The sequence below is a fragment of the Dendrobates tinctorius genome, unplaced genomic scaffold (assembly GCF_039654945.1).
Source record: "Dendrobates tinctorius isolate UK_male_01 unplaced genomic scaffold, ASM3965494v1 ptg000334l, whole genome shotgun sequence".
NCBI classification, from domain to species: Eukaryota; Metazoa; Chordata; class Amphibia; order Anura; family Dendrobatidae; genus Dendrobates; species Dendrobates tinctorius.
The window spans coordinates 1206347-1228557 of record NW_027362000.1 but is presented as its reverse complement, the minus strand read 5'-3'; the positions used below and the strand labels follow the sequence as shown (position 1 = coordinate 1228557).

General features: G+C 46.7%; 1 protein-coding gene across 2 annotated transcripts in view; it reads right to left on the bottom strand.

Moving 5' to 3' along the window:
* Positions 1 to 5006: 5006 nt before the first annotated feature.
* Positions 5007 to 22211, bottom strand: part of PTCD3 (pentatricopeptide repeat domain 3) — a 32726-nt gene continuing 15521 nt past the window's right edge. For both annotated transcript variants that reach the window (XM_073562071.1, XM_073562070.1), the window contains 13 exons: positions 17094 to 17176; positions 16634 to 16778; positions 14912 to 14962; positions 14642 to 14728; positions 11074 to 11102; positions 9815 to 9921; positions 9353 to 9431; positions 9168 to 9258; positions 8860 to 8945; positions 7597 to 7745; positions 6238 to 6279; positions 5482 to 5640; positions 5007 to 5203 (listed from right to left, as the gene is read on the bottom strand). In XM_073562071.1, coding sequence (XP_073418172.1) covers positions 5131 to 5203; positions 5482 to 5640; positions 6238 to 6279; positions 7597 to 7745; positions 8860 to 8945; positions 9168 to 9258; positions 9353 to 9431; positions 9815 to 9921; positions 11074 to 11102; positions 14642 to 14728; positions 14912 to 14962; positions 16634 to 16778; positions 17094 to 17176 — 1181 coding nt within the window. In that variant the 3' untranslated portion in view covers positions 5007 to 5130. The remainder of the gene's footprint in view (positions 5204 to 5481; positions 5641 to 6237; positions 6280 to 7596; positions 7746 to 8859; positions 8946 to 9167; positions 9259 to 9352; positions 9432 to 9814; positions 9922 to 11073; positions 11103 to 14641; positions 14729 to 14911; positions 14963 to 16633; positions 16779 to 17093; positions 17177 to 22211) is intronic.

Here is a 22211-nt window from a genome sequence, read left to right as displayed (position 1 = left end):
ATTCTGTTGAATCACAGACGCTTTAAACATAGACATGAATACCGAGCCTGTTGACCTCACAGGACTCGGCGGTGTGCACACACGGTAATCGGTCGCAGGACTAGGCCCTAGACTCTGGGTCAAAGTCTATCTTGACCTACCGTGCGTGCGGAGTTGCTACCGCGAACGCCCCACCTGCTGCTGACTGCAGCGCGGCAACTAAACAAGCTGCAATACAACAATGCCCGGAGAGGCGCACCGTCAGACGCTCGCACTGTGAAGATGGAGACCGTGGCCTGTAACGTGCCACTGACTGGTGCTGACTCTAACACTAGTTCCCTGTCCACATACGTAATATCAGAGGGAGGGGAATCATAATGAGTCATTTGCAGTCCATACATCCATCATCATACACACAGTAGCATCTAGTGTCTGTACTAGCGCATGGCCGAGAGGCCATGCGAGACTTTTATAGCCGTGCGCTTCCGGGACCTTCCAGACCTCTGAGATGGGCCAATCAGATCAGGAGAAGGACCTGAGCACGTGACCCCCGATCTCCACTGGGAGATCGTCTCGTGGGCATGCCCAGTAGCGCGGCGAGAGGACTTAGCCTCTGGAGTGGCTTCCTGCAGAGCAGGCTGCACTACCATTGCTGGTCCAGAGGTGGCAGCAACATCCAGACCCAGAGAGCTGGTCTGAGCAGGGCGCCTGGATCGCCGAGATTGCTGTACAGGTAGGGATGGAATGGGAATGGAAAAGGAATGGGAGACCGCTGGATGTATGCCTCTGGATTCTTGCTGTGCAGCTGCAGGAGCCTGACGCCTAAGGTTGCCATGGCGACGATGTGAGAATAGTTGCAACTTATGACATCATAGCCACCATGTCACGGGATAGAGGATATGTATGATGGGTATATGGGCATGGGATGGAGGATATGTTTGTGCATCGATGTCATAAAGGTTGCCATGGTGACGATGATGTCATAATTGGTTGCCATGGTGACGATGTCATAATAGGTTACAATGATGCCATAATGGTTGCCATGGTGACAATGATGTCATAATAGGTTGGCATGGTGGCGAAGATGTCATAATGGTTGCCATGGCGACGATGGATGTCATAATAGGTTGCCATGGTGTCGATGATACTGACGATGTCAGAATGGTTGCAACCTATTATATCATAGTCACCATGGCACGGGACTAAGGGATGAGGGATGTGTATTGATGATGTCAATCGTTGCCATGGCGATGATCATGTCATAATAGGTTGCCATAGCGACGATGTTATTATGGTTGCCATGGCGACAATGTCATAATAGGTTACCATGGTGACTATGTCATAATATGTTGCCATAGCAACGATTATGTCATATAGGTTGCCATGGTGACAATGTCATAAAGGTTGCCATGGCGAAGATGTCATAATGGTTGCCATAGTGATGATGTCATAATGGTTGCCATGGCGACGATGATGTCATAAAGGTTGCCATGGTGACAAAGTCAATTGGTTGCCATGGTGACGGTGGTGACTATGTTGCTATAGTGATGATTATGTCATAAAGGTTGCCATGTTGACGATGTCCTAATGGTTGCCATAGTGACGATGATGTCATGATGGTTGCCATGGCAACAATGATATAAAGGTTGCCATGGTGACGATGTCATAATAGGTTGCCATAGCTACGATGATGTCTTAATTGGTTGCCATGGTGACGATGAAGTCATAATTGGTGCCATGGCGAAGATGTTATAATTGGATGCCATGGCGACGATGTCAGAATGGTTGCAACCTATTATGACATCAGTTACCATGGGATGGAGGATATGTATGATGGGTATATGGCCACCGGACTATGGGATGGAGGATATGTTTGTATCGACGATGTCATAAAAGTTGCCATGGTGAAGATGATGTCATAATGGTTGCCATGGCAATGATGATGTCATAATAGGTTGTTATGGTGACGATGATGTCATTTGTTGCCATGGCGACGAAGATGTCATAATGATTGCCATGGTGACGATGTCATAATAGGTTGCCATGGTGACAGTGTCAGAATGGTTACAACCTATTATGACATAGTCATCATGGAACGGGACGATGGGATGGATGATATGTATGATGGGTATATGGGCACTGGACTATAGGATGGAGGATAATCATTATAACTTGTTATAATTAACCACAGTTAGTTACTATGCCCGGGCAACGCCGGGCTTTTCAGCTAGTTATAACATAACCGTCACCATTGCAACCTATTATGACATCGTCGCCATAGCAACCATTATGACATAATGAGGGGCGGGGCTTTATACACACACACATAGCTTTATATATATATAGAAGATAATACCAAACCTTTTTCTCCCCTCATGGTTAGTGGTTGGGTGAAGCCATTTATTGTCAAACTACTGTGTTTTCTCCATTTAAATCATCATAATGACAGCCCAAAACATCCAAATGACCCCGATGATAAGTTCACATACCCGATTTCTTAATACCGTGCATTGCCCCCTCTAACATCAATGACCGCTTGAAGTCTTTTGTGGTAGTTGTGGATGAGGTTCTTTATTTTCTCAGATGGTAAAGCTGCCCACTCTTCTTGGCATAAAGCCTCCAGTTCCTGTAAATTCCTGGGCTGTCTAGTAGCATGAACTGAGCGCTTGAGATCTCCCCAGAGTGGCTCAATGATATTGAGGTCAAGATACTGAGATGGAGACTCCAGAACCTTCACTTTGTTCTGCTGTAGCCAATGACAGGTCGACTTGGCCTTGTGTTTTGAATCGTTGTCATGTTGGAACGTCCAAGTATGTCCCATGCACAGCTCCCGGGCTGATGATTGCAAATTTGCCTCCAGTATTTGCTGATAACGTGCTGCATTCACCTTTCCTTCAACTTTTGACCAAGTTTCCTGTACTTCTGTAGCTCACACATACCCAAAACATCAGCGATCCACCTCCGTGCTTTACAGTAGGAATGGTGTTCCCTTCATCATAGGCCTTGTTGACCTCTCTCCAAATGTAACATTTATGATTGTATCCAAAAAGTTCAATTTTGGTCTCATCACTCCAAATTACTTTGTTCCAGAAGTTTTGAGGCTTGTCTCTGTGCTGTTTTGCGTATTGTAGGCGAGATACTTTGTGGCATTTGCGCAGTAGTGGCTTTCTTCTGGCGACTCGACCATGCAGCCCATTTTTCTTGAAGTACCTCCTTATTGTGCATTTTTAAACAGCCACGCCGCTAGTTTTCAGAGAGTCCAGGGATTCAGCTGATGTTATTTGGGGATTTTTATTTGCATCCCGAACAATTTTCCTGTGGAAAAAGCTTTTTCGGAGGCGCTTCCCTCTAGTGGCTGGAATCCCAAAAAGACATTGATTCTGGAGCAACCTCCAGGTGGTGTTCCAGAGTAACAATATTACACTTTTTTTTTTACATTTAAATTTATTCTAAAAATACTTAAGTGCTCATGCACTAACAACATAAAAAACTTTTTAAAAAACGTGTTTCCGCTCTGAATGAGCCTTCCTCAAGTGTATGAAGCGATATGGCACATGGAGAGATTTATGTGCAGCCCCGTCCGGGGTGGTTACAATCCTGAAACCTCTAGTCTTTCCTGTATTGTTGTAAACAGGTTATGGAGATATATAGAGAGAGAGCGCAATAGATGTAAATTGTACCATTCTAAGAAAATTGTCAAATTAATTTCTGTTCAAATATACACAGTGAACCTACTAGAAAAAGAGAGGAGACCTCCCCGAACAGGTTATCTCCCTCCTCTGTACAAATCCATTACTGGAAATAAATCCCATACGGCCTCTTCTGTCTTATTATTTTAGGCTTCTTGTTTTTGTAAAAAAAAAAATAAAATTTTTTTTTAAAAATTTTGGAAAGAATTAAGACTTTCCTTCCCTTTTTCCTCTCTTTTCTTTTAATATTTTGTGCGTTGTTCTACTTGCAAACTTAACCCTGCATGAGCGATGATGTTGTGATCTATAAACAGGAGCAGGAGAGCTGTTGGGATTAAACCCCTCATCACATGCAAGTGCGATCATTAATCCTAAAACTTCTATTTGGAGAGAACTCACACCTGCTCACCATCAGCGCGTCACAGAGAATCCAAATCAGAATAGGGAAAGGATGTGGCAATAGAGAAACTAGTTACTTGGTAATCCATTGACGAGGCATGGACCTTTTGATAATCAATTCTTCTTCGCAAGGGAACAGCATCATTAACCTCCTAGAAGGCACGTGCCTATCTAGGAGTTCCCATATATTTTTTTTTTTTTTACATGATTGCCAGTCTTCATGGTAGGCAAAGGCGACCTGTTCTGGAGAGTGCTGACAGAAAGAAACCACTTCCTAGGATGGATAGGTGGACTAATTCTTGACCTGGAGGGTGTCCATCACAGTCCCAATAAGGCTCTGCATGGCCGAGCACAGCTTAGAACCCTTCTCCGACTGAGGTGAGCCTGATGCCAGCGATGTGTCAGATTACTGGATGCAGCAGTTGTAGCACAGAGTTCTTAGCAGAGCTCAGAAAGCTGACCCGGCCAACACCAGTCTCCGTATGTACACTGTCCATAGACAGCCGTAGACTGGATGTAAGACAACGAGCTGCAGTAGAATTTGGTAAACGTTATAGACCTAAAAACAATATAAACTTTGGAGATTCACTTTAAAATGTGAGCTTCAAACTCATCCACTCTTAAAAAAGGTACAGCCAAATGGAGGTCTGTAGAGATGAGAAATGGTGCAGTCAGCACTAAAAGGGGAAACATTTATATGGAAGGAAACTCCATATAGCATCTTGCCTCAATATCTTACATGGCGCAAAAGACCAAACATCACTAATGTGTTATGCATCTTGGGTAAAGACATTTTTTGGGGGCTTACAGAATTGCAAATACAGCTCTGGAGTATAATACAAGGGTGAACAAGATAAGTGTATGTAAATTTATTCTGTGTTCGATGAATGCACATAGCTGACACGTGCTGTACGAGAAGAAAAAAAAAAACAACAAAACTTATAGTATAAATTTATTGTAAATTGTCCAAAGAGTAAACGAGGAACGTTAACAGTTTGTAAAGATTCTTCTTCCTTTATCCAAAGAGCTGAGGATGGAGGTTCCACAATCCAGTACCATAACCCTAATCATGGTCGCTGTCACTGCTACTACTGCTACTGGTGCCGCTGCTCTGCGTCAGGTCTTGTAAGCTTATCCTAGAAGAAACAACACAAAGCTTTCACATAAGGCGGATATGTCAGATCACGAGGTGAGCTTTACCCGATCAGCGTGACAGGTGACCGTCACAACACAGGGCACTGGCCATTTAGCCGAGGAGCAGTCGATCCCTGCGCACCCCTGTGTTGTACTCCATATTGCATCTTCTCGAACCTCTCCCTATCAAAGATAGACTTTGGCCTAACACCCTGTATTTAGCTCATGGACAGGCGGTCTCCTTATGATCCCAGCTTTCCCGATAGGTGTTACGGCTTACCTCTGTTCCTCGGTTAGGGTGAAGTCATCCAGCACTCGCTGAGCGATCTGCGCCGTGTCCGGCAAACTGAAGCCGAGCGCCAGCTGCACCAGATCTACGGCCACAGCTCTGTTCCCTGCAGTTTTGGCGCCATCTAAAAGCTCAGTGATAACATTGGACCTGAAAAATAAAAGAAGCGGTAATAAACCACTGAGGACAATGAAGGAATAGACCCGATCTTCCATTTCTGATGCTGCGTGGCTAGGATCGAATTGTAGTAAAAGTCCTTTTCAAAGGCGTCCTTATATCCCCTAAATCACTCTTGCCAAGATATTAGTTAGAATTGGAGTGAATCAATTTGCCCATCTGATTCCATCTGCCAGCGGCCGCGAGCGGGACTACCGGCGGCGTCCTCGGCTCTTTTTCTGATGAGATGGCATGGTGTGACATCATTGCAGAGTGAGGTCGTGCCAGGCCAGCTAACCACCAAAAGAAACCAAAAGAAGAGTCGCTGACACTGCCAGGTAAGGGCAGTAATTTGCAGACAGACAGTAGTCACAATAATTAAATTGGGAGATGACATGGGCTCCCCTACAGGACTGATCAGCGTCCTAAGATGATCGGACATGCTTCAGTGCTCCTGGGATATGAAGAGCACTTTAGGTCAGGAAAGGTTTTTATTCTCACTACAGGTCATAAAAGCAGCAGCGCTCATCTGCAGGCACCTAAAAGCAGAATTCTCTGTTGAGCATTGAGAATAACTAAATTTGTACTCACCGGGGAACAAGACGCTTGGATTGGAATGACTTGAGAATTTTCCTGTTTAGAAAAAATGATTGGAAAGCATTAAAAGTAGTATAACAACTGTAAAAAAAAAAAAAAAAAAAATAAAGTAAAATGGGGAATTTTTTTAAGCTAACCTCTTGCAGCTTGATGAATCCTTTGAGTGTATAAAATACACAGGATTCGGCTCCGTTTTATCAATTCACGTGTCCGTCACGTGAAGTTAGTAATTCACACTCTTGCCATCAAGTGACGACTGCTCAATATTACTCACTGTTAAGATTTGGCAAGCTGCAGCACTTGCCAAAATTTTCCCCGAGGCTGGACAATTTAAGTGAGAATTCATCGCTCTTATTGGAGCGTTCGAAACTCTTTATCTTCCTACTTCTGAGCTTGAGGTCTCCAAGAGAGTTAAAAAAAAAAAAAAAAAAAAGAAAAGAAAGGCCCCCTCATCACATAATTCAAACACGTGTCAGGACAGGCTGCAGCCTGAAGAATCAGCTCCCGAGACCTGACAAAAGAGCTGTATCATAAACACACATCTCCGTTAGCTGAGGCGAAGGGCTGTGACAATAGAATAAATCTTATTCTCGCTCACTGAGCACAAAGGATTTTTTTTCCCTCCAGCTTCAGTCCTCCGTGCTTAATCAGCTGAGAAGATTTATTTCTTCTCCTGTCACAGCCTCTCTCCCCAGTGCCTCACAAGTATGTGTGCTTACAAACAGCTCCGGTGTCAGTGGAGATACAGGTCTCAGGAGCTGTATTTCTGCAGTCCAACATGACACGGCGTGCCGTCTTAATTACGTGATGGGGGAATTTTATTCCATTCTTGGGAGAACCCTTTAAAAAAAAAACAAAAAAACCCCGAAACTTTATGGTTGTAATTGTCTTGGATTTTAAAAGGAACTTGCACCTAATAATGTCTGTTGCATGCTGCCCATGGTACCAGCAGCATGTATTAGCTGTCAGGTTCACTTTAAAGCTGTGTCTTGGCTGCTGTAATCACAGGACAGGACAATCTCAGTTCTAAAGTTCCTTTTAAAAACAAAACAATTCTGACACTTTTCAGGCAATCTCTACTGCATGAGAGCAGAATAAGGGGATGGGTGGCGAGTGTAACGAGAGCTAGCTGACTTGTGGAAAAAGCTACTGAGGTCAAGATCTATTTCCACCATTTGTTACATGGTGTCGGCTGTCTGTAAACTAGGAAAAAAAAAAATGGCTGCAGCACAAACAGCCGAACTCTGAAAGGAAAGGACGTAAGTGCACAAATAAGCAGGTGGCCTAGAGGAAAATAAGGAAAAAAATTGGGGAAACAAAGGCAGACTGGGACCGGACAGTGCGAGATCTCACCAAGCTTCATCCAGTCTCCCGGCCCTCGTCAGCAGTATGGCCACATTCCCCAGCGCAGACGCAGATCCCTTCATTGGATGTTTAGAATGCTCATTAGAATCGTACACGGACTTTATAGAGGTCGCAGTGTCCGCAAAGGCGGCTTGGAGCTATGTTGGGAAAAGCCAAAGAAAGAACTGAGTACACCATCATAGCCATATAGCCGTACTATTGCTGCAGCTCTCGGACCTTACTGAATGCTAGAAGCTGTGTTTGTTATATGTACATAGGATAAATAAAGCACAGCCTCATTAAGGTATGCAGAGTCATAGTCATACCCTCCCAAGGTACGCATCGTCATGCCTTTCCAGGAATACACAGTGTCACCGTCCTTCCTTCCCAGGGTACACATCATAACTGTCCTGCACACTCAGTGTACACAGCGTTACAGTCTCACCCTCCCAGGATATGCAGCGCTCTCGCATCGCCTTTCCAGGATACTCAGCATCACTGTCCCGCCTTCCCATGGTGCATAGCATCACCATCATGTCTTCCCAGGGTACACAGCATCATAGTCATGCCTTCCCAGGATACACAGTCACCGTCAATGCCTTCCCAGGGTACACATCATTATCGTCATGACTTCCCAGTGTACACAATCACCGTCCTGCCTTCACAGGGTACACACAGTCACTGTACCGCCTTTCTACAGTACACATCACTGTCCTATCTTCCCAGGGTACACTTCCCAGGGTACACAGTCACCATCCTGCCTTTCCAGGGTACACATCACTGTCCTGGGTACCGAGTGTCACCGTCCTGTCTTCTCAGTATACATAGTGTTGTGTTACGTCCCGCCATACAATTTAACTGTTGGCGGAACCATCTTGGCCAACTATCCCATACACAGGGTGTGCTCCTGTGCCCTTTGTGAGAGCCTCTGTCAGTAATCTTAAAGAGGAAAAGGACTGGCAGCTCGAAATTGGATATACTGGAATCCTATTCCCCACTTGGACATCTATTGGAGACCCCCATGCACGTTAGACTGTTAGCTAACCCTGTCGATATTCGCGTGTTCTGCCAATAATCTTAGTCTAATGTGTATGGGTTTTTACCATCCTGCATTATCTAGGCTTCCAGCCGTACATTACAGGGGTCCTTAACGCCTCACTTCTCTTATAATCATGAGCTGGCTCTGCTCATTCTGTCTCAGTCTTTACAGCAAAGCTGACAAGTGAGCTGCATAGCTCAGGCCATGTGCGCCATGTCTGTGCTTATATATACCTCCGCATTCTGCTTCCCGCTCGCCATCAAATTCAGGACCTCCTCAAGCAAATGCTCCTTGTTACTATGACCAATTTGCTTGATATCTAAAAAGGGAAAGTAGTAATAATATCAGCTGTAAAGTAAAAATACACACGGCACACACCACATGACGGTATACACTACAACCACTCGATGGACGGATACTTAGACGAGCAGGAGGAGTCAGGTCTATGGGTTGATCCAAAAACGCACACGAGAGGCAAAGCCTTGTCAGGAGCTGGAGACACTTCTGCACATGTTGGCACTGAATTATTGAGATCACTTACCTCTCCAGAGATCAGGGATGAGCTCCAGTCGATTCTCCATCTCCAGCACCTGAAGGAGGTTCTGGAAACCTTTGGAGGTAGGATAATAGCGCTACAAAAGAAAAAATGGATGAAAATCCGCACTAGAATCCAGGATGATCCATATCACAAGATATTGCATGAGGTAGACATCCCAGGGAACGTACTGATGGGACGAGCTCTCGGTACCACTTCAACACCACGTCGGCATTTTCCATCATGCACACTATGTGGAAGAGTCGGCCACTGCGAAGAGGGGGAAAAAAATCCATGTTGTTAGCGTCCATGATGCAAGTTTCTCCATTAGAGATTTTTTTTTTTGAAAACTAGGACAAAGAAGATGGATCTATAGATTGGGCATGCAGCAAACCCCGGCAAGCTGTGACAATTTTCCAAGCATTTTCTGAGCAGAAAGCTGTGCAGGACCCCGGGGTCTAATGGCCGCGGGACCGAAGCCTGGTGCTCTGGCGCCACTTCCGGTCAGTAATGCCATCGTTGCGGTGCAGCTTGCATATGACGTCACCCTGGTTCTTTTAGTATGTGGAGGGAGTGGTCTGGTGGCCATTAGACCAGGGTCCTGCAAAGTTTATAACAGGGCATAAATCAAGGGTTGGTCCCCAAATACTCACTAGTAGGCAAATTCCTGGTTAGGCTTTCCTAACAGTCTCCAATTATCCCCAGTATTCAGCAGCTTGTGGATGTCGTAAGCCAAGTCCAAATCCTTAGCTTCCAGACACTGCGAGCAAGGGAACGGAAATACAGCAAGTGAAAAGTCGGAATACGCTTACCCCTAGAAACGCCTGCACTTGTATCGCAATCATACAGGGTAAACCCCAGAACTGGCGCCAATGTATAAGGATTTGTCCATTACACGTCGGCCTGCAGCGCCCCTCATCTATCCGGCTGCTGCAGTCCTGCTCATCGCTGATCACATAGTCCCACACGCAGGCTATTTTCTGCTTAGCCCCTTTAATGACGCAGCCGTGCATTTTTTTTTGCACCTTCGTTTTTTTTCCTACTTCTTCAACATCAACAACGCCGTATGAGGACGTTTTTTTTGTTGCTGTTTTTTTGCAGGAGTATTTGTGGTTTTGAAGACCCAAATGCACTGAAAAATGGAAAAAGTGTGGTTAAATACACACACAAAAGCTGCAACAACAAAAGGACCATGTAGGTCTGAAACATGTTGCCGGAGAGCACAGCAGATATTTCTTTTCTGCCTTAATTTTTGTGCCTTTTGATACTAATGGAATAATAAAGCCATTTTTTTTTCCAGATGATTCGAGTGCCTGCTATAGTTTGGACTGTTACCATTATTGGAGTGCGTCGCTGTGCATCTGGTCAAGTGAGCCGATTGCTCTTTTTGGCCATTGTTCTTTCAGGGTTCCGGTATTACAGTATTAACCATGCAGTAAAAATGGACAGGCAACACGATTCTCCAGGTCGGAACAATTATAGCGATATCAAACTTTTTTTTTTTTTTTAAATCCTAAGTTTGCAAAAAAATGAAAAATTAGTATTGCTACATTTTTTTCCCAGACAACCATGGCCCTGATTCATACACCAGCCTTAATAATGAGCGAGCAGTAATAAAACGAACATAGCTCAGTACCAGCTGATTGCCACTTAATGAATTAGACGTCAAAAGTCGCAAAAAAATTTGTGCAACTTTGTGTTGCATCCTGCACCACTGCACAACATTTACATGCCACTATGAGAGAGTGACTGCAGCATAAAAATGGTTAACAGCAGCAAATCTGCATATGCAATAATGTGTTATAACCAGAACACCGCCAAAGTTTATCATGGAACTGGTAAATGTTCAGTCTCTCCAAGCAACACTCCTATACACCGCATCCAGTCTGAGAAGACTCCAGGGATTACTCACCACTCTCATCGCTTCACTGAAAAAGAGCACTGAAAAAAAAAAAAAAAAAAAAAAGGAATTATCAGATTAATAAATGCTTTACAAGTCCCAAGACTAAACGTATAAGGTCATACTTTGCAGAAGCATTGGACAGAGTATGTTACGGTAGATCGCTAGTGAAAAATGGAAACTTCACACTGCTCTTAAAGTCTTACGTACAATACATCGGTGAAGCCCTTACCTTTAAATTTAGAAGTTAGTGGCTTAGGAAGAAGAGGTTTGCAGCACATAAAAGAAGTAATCTGTCACAGATATGGAGGAGCCTGGTCAGGTCACTGTCTACACCGCTGCTGTCATTAATCCTGCCTCTCCTCATCTCTCCCCATTATTACATTGCTGAGACTAACAGCGCAGAGGCTGCTGTAATCACAGGGCTTTATTAGCTGGCGAGTTCCCTCTACAGACAGATGGCCTAATAAGTAACAGCATCTCAGTGGGCTCCTGCTGCTGCCAAGATCTCACACCGCTCAGTACAAGCTGCAGCTGTCAGGCAGGATGGCTGGGTGGAGACAGATTACACTTGGACTCATGAATTGCTCCTTTCTCGTCTGTGCGCAATTACGCGATAGTGAACATGGGTTATTGCAGTATAAAACCTGGTGTCGCTCTTCTCCAGCAACCTAGTCAGGCGGAAGTGCAGTTGGCCGGCACCATATTCCGGCCAGAGGTGTGTCAGTCGGCACTACCAAAAGAAACCCTATGCAATTATCTTAGTCCTCTGCAGCCTGTCAGTGCACCCCTGAATGTTACCAGACACTTTTCTCTCTGAGGAGACCATCTTTTTCCTCACCAAATTGCCCAAATCTTTCCCTTACATCTGGAATTAGATTTGGTACTTCCAAAGGAACAGAACTATCCAGACTGGCATTTCTCCAAAACAGAATGTTTGGAAGTCATGTATGCCTTTCTGGAAGATGCACTGGAAAGATGGATCTTCTTCCTCGCCTGTTATGGAGTCGCCTTTCAAGGTCAATGAGATCAGAAAATAGAATAGTTTGCCAATTCTTCCTTTGAAGCGGCTGGTGTGACTCAAATGTTTTTTTCCCACTTGCTGGGCTTGTGAAGTCACTACCAGCTGGACCGGGATGGCATCTTGTCTGGCACTTCAACTGAAGATTGGGCTGACCTCACTCAACCGATTTTGGAAGCAGCCAGATACATCCGTGAGGTCACCATAGATGCTTAGAGGTTCCTCGTTCCCCTCAGTGGCCATTCGCTGCATCCTATAGCTCAAATGCAAGTTTACAATCAAAGCAAAAAGTCAGATGGCGCTCACCTTCATTGGTTCACAAACGACTGGACAAAACCATCCGGGAAGTGACAAGCAGAAAGATTACATAACAAACATCAGATCCGTTCCTCATAGGAGATCCAGAAGACATTTCCACTCTTTGATAGATTGTCCAGTTCACATCAACAAGAAACAGGACCTTCATAGCCAAACCAGACCCATCAGTGTTTCCTTCACTTTGTTGTTGGATCCTGTCAGTACCAGTTTGTGGCCCTCATGTTTGGTCTGGCAACTGCTCCTCAACCCTTCAAGAAGGTCTTGGTCTCTGCGATGGCCATTTTTCACTCCTGGGGTGTCTTAGCCATTCCTTATCTGGTTGAAATCATGATAAAGGCGCTGTTCACAGCAGACAATCCACAGGGCCTTCAAATTATTGGGACCTGACACCCTGAACCCCTTTTTTTTGAGAATTAATTATCTGAAATAGTCTCTCCGTCTCACGGAGTCTTTCCTTTTAGTGCATGAGATTCGCTACCACACAGGCTTGGATTTTTATTCCTTTGGAAGAATTCAACAATCTGTATCAGCAAGAAGCATCTCTTCAGGGGCACAGACCCGTTCCTCAATATCGACATCGCATGCGAGCTATAGGCCTCCAGGATTCATCTATAGAAGTTATTCCTAAATCTCCTGGATGGCTCGAATTCAGGCCAGAGTTTAAGCTCTATTAATGGATGGTCCTTCCTCCTTCTTGGAGAGTTGTTATGATGGATGCCAATGTGTTGAAGTTTTCAAGATCGAACAGTCCAAAGAATTTGGTCCCTTCCACATGCTGTAACTATGCCATTCTCCTCTGCCTGAGACAAAGAACTCAGGTCTTTATCAGATCTCCCAGTCAGAGACCACACAGACAATGCCATAACAGTTGCCTGCTTGATTCACCAGGGCAGAACCAGGAGCCCAGCAGCTATGGGGGCAGCCATCCCACGATGGGCCAAAACACGCATCAGCCATCTTAGCTGTCCAAGTCCCAGGAGAGGACAATAGCATGGCCAACTTACACAGTTGAAAACAATTTGACCCAAGAAAGTGGAATCGACACTCCGAAGTGTTTGCCAAACTCAGCTCCTGGTGGGGGGGCCCCTGAGTTTAGACTTAATGGTCTCCAGGCTCAACCTCAAGTTGACAAGGTTTATGCCAGAGCTCTCTTCATTCCTTGAAGCCAGTCTGGGCTACCCTCCTCTTTCACTTTTTACTTAGGTACTCAAGAAGGCGTTACCATCTCATCGCCTCAGGTTGGATTAGACAAGCAAGGTACATAAATCTAAACAACCTTCTAGACTACGACCAATTGTGTCTTCTTCCACAAGATCTTCTCTGTCAAGAACCGTTCTACCACTGAATTTACCTACTTTTTATTTAATGGTGCTGTTTTATGAACAGGAGGATTTTCTGAGGGAGTCATTCAGACCATCATTAAGGCCAGAAATCCGTCCTCCTCCCACATATGCCACAGGACCTTGAAGATGTACTTTATTCGGCACAAGATTGGAAAGTCCAACCACAGCATTTCTCTGTCTCCCGACTACTTTCCTTCCTCAATGATAGACTGGGATCCAGTCTCAGTCTAAGCTTTCCCAAGGTACAAACCTCAGTCACATTTTGTTCCAGTGCCCACTTGCCTCCAAACCTTCTGCTCACACGAGTGGTCAATGCTGTCCCACTTTATCATCATCCAACCTTACACTAGGTCCTCAATTTGCTCTGAGATACTACAGTCATCTGCTTTTGTGCCCTCTGGTGTATCGCCTTATGCTTCGCCATTATGTCCATCAGGTGAGTTTTAGAATTTGCAACTTGACCTTCAAGTCTCTTTTCACAGTTTTCCATCAGGACAAAGTGGAAGTACTTCGGTCAGTCCTTTCTTTCTTGCCAAAAAGTGGTTTGGGCATTACATTTTGATGGGGACACTGTAGAGCCTTCATTTTGCCTTTCCCCAAGCAGATTTCCCTTTCATCCTGGCGGCATCCAAGTCCATCACAGCCACTGGATCTGATCAACCATTGATGAAGCTTACCACTCCAAGGGCAAGGTGCCACCCCTCAATCCTGGGGGAGTCATGGTCGTTTCCTCACAAGACCTCCGCCCTTCTGGTGTGTGGAGAGTCCACTTGGTCATCACTTTACACCTTTGCCAAATTTTACAAGGTGTGTTAGTTTGCATCTGCTTAAGGCAGGAGAATCGCTCTACAACGGCTCAATAGACATACCACCTTCTCCATTTGGAACTACAACATACCGTCATCGGGATCCTCAGCTGTGAAGCTCTTTCCTTGTGCCTGCTCCAGAATGGAGGCCAGCAGCTGGGATTGGCTGAAAGAATCCCCTGCAAAGATGGGAAATTAAGGAAAACATCAAGGAAATGGGCATTAAACAGGTACAGATAGATAGGAGTGTGGAAAAGCACAAAAAGGCTTCATCCCTGAATGTGCAATGCAAGAATTATTATATATATCACTCACGATATATAACACCCATAAACCCCAGCAGCGACTATTCTGGTACTCACCAGGTCTGTAAAGCACCCCCAATAAATGGCAGTATGTTCCAAGGCTCGGATCTGGGGGAAAAAAAAAACAAAACAAATACAAAAAAAATTCAGTTGTGCAAACATAAGAGAATATAAAGCACAACTAAGTGATAAAAAAAAAAAAAACCCTAAGGGTGTGTGCACACGCTGCGGATTCTGCTGCGGTGTACAGTACCATTATTCCCTATGGGCATAAAAAACCGCTGTGCAGACGCTGCGGATTTTTCCGCGCGGTTTTGAAACCGCAGAAAGAATTGACATGTCAATTCTTTCTGCGGATTCCGCTGCGGTTTGCCATCTCCTCCATTGTGGAGATGAAAAACTGCAGGGCAGAACTGCAGGTCAATCCGCAGGTCTTTTGACCTGCAGATTTACCTGCGGATTTTACAAAATCTGCACCCTAATCCGCAGCGTGTGCACGTACCCTAAAGCCAGAATAAAGAAATAAAATAGGGTGACTTTATACAGTTGTCATTCGGCGTCACATACCAATTTCTCAAAAAGTAAAAGGCCGAATTCTGATGTCTGTATACCAGGTTCCGACCGCAGGTCTCCTGCCACAGGAGTATCAGGTCTCCTGCCTGACAACAGCCTAACAGGCATCTACGAGGCTGTCAGGCGAGTCGAAGCCGGTCCGTGCGTTGTGGTCTGTACTTGGACCCTGATATACTGAAGTCTTAACCCTTAGGGTGAGCAAAGCGGTGAAAGGACTCAAGTGAACGCTTATGGGTCCAAACAATCACCTGCTCGGGGCTTAGATAAACCTTTCTTTTGGTTCATGAGAGAGTCTCAGGATGCGTATCGTCACATTCACGCAACTAATAGGAACTAAAAGATATTAAAAACCATTTGGCGTATCCCCTACAGAATTTTGGCGCAGATATTATACACATTTTACGCTGCACTCAAAAGTGAATCGCACAGACGTCACTGGAACACGCAGCAGATTTTCTGCTGCATTTATGCACCGTGGGAACATATAGCCGGAATGTTTAGTTTGCCCTCATACTAACATTTTCAAAGATTAGAATAAAGGATCGGCGGCATTGTTGTCCACGGCCTTGTCTGCTGCTGCCCCATATTGCTTTTTAAATGAATGCTGCAAAATCAAATACCGCCCATAGATAGAACAGACCCCTTCTTTAAGGAACTTTGTCAGCATATTTTTTCAACAGATTTTGAGACCAGAATGATGTAGGGGCAGAGACCCTGATGCCGGCAATGTGTCATTTACTGTGCTGCTTGCTGCAGTTGTGATAAAACTCCCGCTTTCTCTGACGTAGATGCAGCAGTGCTCTAACTATGGAGCTTTGTATAACCCCACCCAAATTTCTGATTGGCAGCTGTATATAGTAAACTGCCAATCGGATGGAGGTGGTGTTACACAGATTAGCTGGACTGCCCGACACAGGACATCTAGTCCTGGAGTGATAATCTCCTGCTGATAAAACACTGATAGTATTGAGCTGCTGAGCAAGTGACACATCCCTGGAATCAGGCTTGCTGCTCCTACATTTTGCTGCTCCTACATTTTGCTGCTCTCAGATTAAATAGCAAAAGGCTAATGACAGATTCCCTCTAAACAGAATCATATTGAAGTCGGAAGCTTGATACATGCTCAGTTTGCGTCTAGTATAAAAAGGGAACAAGACGACGCTTCACCACCACATTGCTCCGGACAGGCCGTTCATATTGTCCTACCTATATGAAGTGCTTTCATCTCCATTAGAGTCTGCATCGCCATGCCTTTCACCGCCGGGCCGATCTTACGTAAGCTTTTCATGACGGAATTGAAGGTTAGTAAGTTTGGTGTAACCTTTTGTTGCACCATTTGGTTTAGCAGCTCCTGGGAAATAGTACATAATGAGCATTAATTCAGCCACAGGTAGCACCAAGGCATCTTCTACAGCGACCATGGGACCTGGCCACGTTATACGGATCCCCTCCTTCACACACACTGATGGCAATGACAACCATGCATAACCACAATGACACATGATACAAGGGGCACAAATTCAATTTTACGCCTGGTGCCCCTCATTAGCAGAAGGAGGCAACAGCACATAGTTGCTTTCCAGCATCGTGACCCAATGTCAGCAAAGTCCCTATAAAGGTGACTGGCAGGCACTGTAGAAGGGCTGTATGGCCGCGCAGTCCTTACCACAATCAGGGCGGACTTTTCGTTGATATGTGGTTTTGTCTCTGGAGCCGCTAATATCAGCGCATTGAATGTGCAGACATCTCCTGCAGGGAATACAAGCAGGACAAGTTCTAAAAGGCTTCTAAAGCAGTAAATTATTTTTCTTTAGGTCGGGCGTTCTGTACAGAGACATTTCTTGCTGCTTCATTCTAAAGCCTCCCATACACAATAGATAGCTGTCTGCTGGCAGCTATGTCGCCCGACTCTGTTACAGCACAGGAGCGCCCGCTCTGACGAGTGCGAACAACGAGAGAGACACAGCTGGACATCTTTGCTGTCTTATCCCCATAGTATCTCCATTGCGCAGACGGTCGCCCGTGCAACCTGCTGCTCCAATCACATTGACCCAAAACATAGTTCTTGACATCAGCTGTACAAGTGAGCCTTGGGGAGTCTAACAACCCGTTCTGCAAAATACAAACCCTCATACTGCTGGTACTGAAGAAGAAAAAACAAAAACATTTAGAGAAATTAAAAAAAAAAAAAAAAAAAAAAAAAAAAATGAAGGCGCAAAACAAAAAAAGATGGATTTTTGGTTCTTACCGTAAAATCTCTTTCTTGGAGCCTTCATTGGGGGACACAGAATACCATGGGTGTATGCTGCTGCTGCTAGGAGGCTGACACTATGCAAAAACAATAAAATTAGCTCCTCCCCGGCAGTATACACCCACCGACAGGCACCAAGCACCTCAGTTGGTGAAAAAGCAGTAGGAGAAGCAACGAGAAAAAACTCGAACCATATGTACCAACCCAACAGGGGACTCTAAGACCCAACACGGTACAACTGAAAAAGGGAGGGTGCTGTGTCCCCCAATGAAGGCTCCAAGAAAGAGATTTTACGGTAAGAACCAAAAATCCATCTTTCTTTATCGCCTTATTGGGGGACACAGAATACCATGGGACGTCCCAAAGCAGTCCCAAGGGTGGGAACAGCAAAAAGGAACGAAAGTAACCGAAAGGCTCAGGTCGGCCGGTGAGCCACCGCCGCCTGCAGAACCTTCCTACCAACCACAGCATCAGACGAGGCCTGGGTATGAACCCTGTAGAACCTCGTGAAGGTGTGCAAGGATGACCAGGTTGCAGCCTTGCAAATTTGCATGGCCGAGGCCTGGTGACGAGCAGCCCACGAAGCCGCCACAGCCCGGGTGGAATGAGCTCTTACTCCCGGAGGGGGCCGCTTTTCCTGAAGACGATACGCTTCCAGAATGGTAGAACGAATCCAGCGAGCGATCGTGGATTTGGAAGCCGGAAGGCCCTTCTGGCGACCTTCAGAGATGATTAGCAAGGAATCGGACAGACGGAAGGAAGAGGTCCTGGCAAGATAGACACGCAGGGCTCTAACTACGTCCAGTTTGTGGAGAGACTTCTCAAGAGGATGAGATGGAGCCGGACAAAAAGAAGGAAGGACGATATCCTCATTGATATGGAAAGCGGAAACCACCTTTGGAAGAAAAGAAGGAACGGGCCTGAGGACGGCTTTGTCCTGATGGAGAATGAGGTAAGGGGAACGACATGACAAGGCCGCCAATTCAGAAACTCTTCTGATGGAGGAAATGGCGATCAAAAAGGTGACCTTCCAAGAGAGAAGGGACAAAGGAATGTCCTGGAGAGGCTCGAACGGCACCTTCTGGAGCGCGCTAAGAACGAGGTTGAGATCCCACGGGTCTATTGGCGAATGATGAGGGGGAGCCACGTGGGAAACCCCTTGTAGAAAAGTCTTGACCTGTGGTAGAGAAGCTAGCTCTCTTTGGAAGAGGATAGAGAGAGCGGAAACCTGGCCCTTGAGCGTACTGAGGGACAGACCCGCGTCTAACCCAGCTTGAAGAAACCCTAGGATAGACGGGATAGAAAACGACATTGGGAAGACTTTGCTATCATCGCACCAACGGAAAAAAGCCTTCCAGTACCTATAGTAAATGCGGGAAGAGGCTGGTTTCCTGGCTCTGATCATAGTTTGAATAACCTGACTGGACAGACCTGATTCCTTTAGAATTGCGGTCTCAATGGCCATGCCGTCAAACTCAGAGACTGAGAATTCTCGTGGTAAAGGGGGCCTTGCGAGAGAAGGTCTGGACGGTCCGGAAGCCTCCAGGGAACGTCCGCGAGCATGTTGACCAGCTCCGCGTACCAAGGCCGTCTTGGCCAATCTGGAGCAACTAGAATCACTGGTACGCCTTCTGATTTTATCTTTTTTACCACCCGAGGGATCAATGCCAGAGGCGGGAACAAATACGGAAGTTGAAACTGGGACCACGGAGTCACCAGTGCGTCGCATGCGACGGCTAGAGGGTCCCTGGACCTGGCTACGAACTGCGGTACCTTGTGGTTCATCCGAGATGCCATGAGATCGACATCCGGGGTGCCCCAACGGTCGCATATCTGAGAGAAAACCGCGGGGTGCAGGGACCATTCGCCGGACGCTAGGCCCTGGCGACTCAGAAAGTCGGCTGCCCAATTTTCCACCCCTGGAATATGGACGGCAGAGATTGTCGGAACGTAACGTTCTGCCCAGCGGAATATCTTGGCCACTTCTGACATTACCTGTTTGCTGCGCGTACCCCCCTGATGGTTTATGTACGCCACGGTCGTGGCGTTGTCCGACTGAATGCGGACCGGCTTGCCGGAAAGGAGGGGCTGCCAGTGAAGAAGGGCAAGGAAAATCGCCCTGATCTCCAAAAGATTGATTGGAAGGAGAGACTCCTGTGGCTTCCAGCGTCCTTGGGCCGCTTTCTGATGGAACACGGCTCCCCATCCTAGAAGGCTTGCATCGGTGGTGATGATTTGCCACTGAGGAGGAAGGAAGGACCTCCCTTGGAGAACTGACGCTGGCCGTAGCCACCAAGTGAGAGACTGCCTCACTCTGAGAGGAAGCCGAATAGGACGGTCCAAGGACATCGTGGTCTTGTCCCAGGCTGAAAGCAGAGACAGCTGGAGAGGGCGAAGGTGGTACTGCGCAAAGGGCACTGCCTCCATGGAGGTCACCATCTTCCCCAGGACCTTCATGCCGAACCGAATGGGAACGGGAACAGGCCTCTTGAGAGATTTGATGCACTTGGACAGAGTTGCAAACTTTTCCTTTGGAAGAAAAACACGGGCTAGCTCCGTGTCGAATTCCATACCCAGAAAGGTCAGACGCTGGGTGGGGACCAGAATGGACTTCTCCTTGTTGACTAGCCAACCTAGGCGGCTGAGAGTGTCCAGGGTTATCTGAAGGCTCCGGAGACAGTCCTGGCGAGACGAACCCTTGATCAAAAGATCGTCCAGATAAGGGATGATGAGGATCCCTCTGGAGCGAAGGATGGCCATCACAGTCGCCATCACCTTCGTGAAAACCCGGGGCGCTGAAGCCAGGCCGAAAGGAAGAGCTGTGAACTGAAAGTGGTCTCCCTGAAACGCAAATCGAAGATACTTCTGATGTTGCACACATATTGGAATGTGGAGATAGGCATCCCGAATGTCCACCGAGCAGAGAAATTCCCCGGGCTCCATGGAAGCAATCACCGACCGAAGAGACTCCATCCTGAAATGGAGAATCTTCACGTGGCGATTGAGCAATTTGAGGTCCAGAATAGGACGAAGAGAGCCGTCTTTCTTCGGGACTACAAAGAGATTGGAGTAGAACCCGGAAAACCGTTCGTCTGAGGGAACGGGAACAATGACTCCGGCGGAAAGAAGGGAGGAAATGGCCTGCAGAAAACCCGGAATCTGGGCCCGCTGTCGCGGAGGCCGAGACCGGAAAAACCGTCTGTTCGGGAGTGAAGCAAATTCGATTTTGTAACCGGATGCGACGAGTTCTCTGACCCAAGCGTCGTCTACAACGGACAGCCAAGCATCCGCGAAAAAGGAAAGTCTGCCGCCCACCCTGGAAGGAATTCCAGGTGGGGGTGACCCGTCACTTAGACGAAAATCTGCCGGAATTGGCTCCTGCAGATCTGGAATATTGTCCTCTAGATCTCCAGCGAGGAGCGGGTTTGTAGGAAGGTTTCCTCTGATCCCGCTCCCTGGTGGCAGGCGGCCGATCCTGTTGAGTGGCCCTCTCCGTGGCAGAGAAGGGACGAAAAGGCCTGAATGGTCGAAACCCCCTTCCGTTGAAGGGGCGTTTTGGTCGAGACTGGGGAAGCGAAGTACTTTTGCCTCCAGTGGCATCGGAAATTATCTGATCCAGCTTTGCTCCAAAGAGCCTAGAGCCATGGAATGGCAGATTGGTAAGCGACTTTTTCGAAGTAGTGTCCGCATTCCATGACTTTAGCCAAAGGACTCGGCGTACAGCTACTATGTTGCTGTTAGCCCTTGCTACGCAGCCGGCCGCGTCCAAGGAGGCGGCCAAAAGGTATTTTCCCGCCTGGTTAATCTGATCTGCAAGATCTGCCAATTCGTCTTGAGGAGCTGACGCTAAGATGCCTCTGCGAAGGATTTTTGCCCAAGCGGAAATGACCTTCGCCACCCAGGCGGATGCGAAAATAGGGCAGAGAGAGGTGCCAGATGCCTCAAAGATAGATTTAGCCAGAGATTCAATCTGCCTGTCAGAAGGATCTTTGAGCGACGCCCCGTCTGGAAGAGAGAGAACCGTTTTAGAGGCTATCCGGGATACTGGAGGATCTACCTCTGGAGCCTTGGACCACTTTGAGAGCAGTTCTGCGTCAAAGGGGTACAGAACGTCCAAATACTTGCGGCCTGAGAAACGTTGTTCAGGGCGCTCCCAGTGTTTGGCTAAGGTAGTATTAAAATCGTTGTGATTGGGAAAGGTTCGGGACGGAGGTCTGGCTCGTCTAAGGACAACCGAGCCTTCCTGAGCTGGAGCCTCATCCTGTTTAAGTTTTAGTGTTTGGAAGATAGCTGCAAGCAAACTATCGACCATGTCCCGCGTTTTAGAAACGCTGTTCCCCTCAGAGCTAGCTTCCGAATGAGAATCATCGCCTGACTGAAGGCTGTCATCTGAGGAAGGAGAAGGAGGCCTGGGAGCAGAAGGGCCCTGCGAGCTCGAGGACGAAGAGGACCGAGCCCGCTTCCTAGAAGACCTTCCCCGTCTGTCTCTCTGAAGGTCGCGGTCAGGTGCGGACGACTCACCCCGAGAGGTGG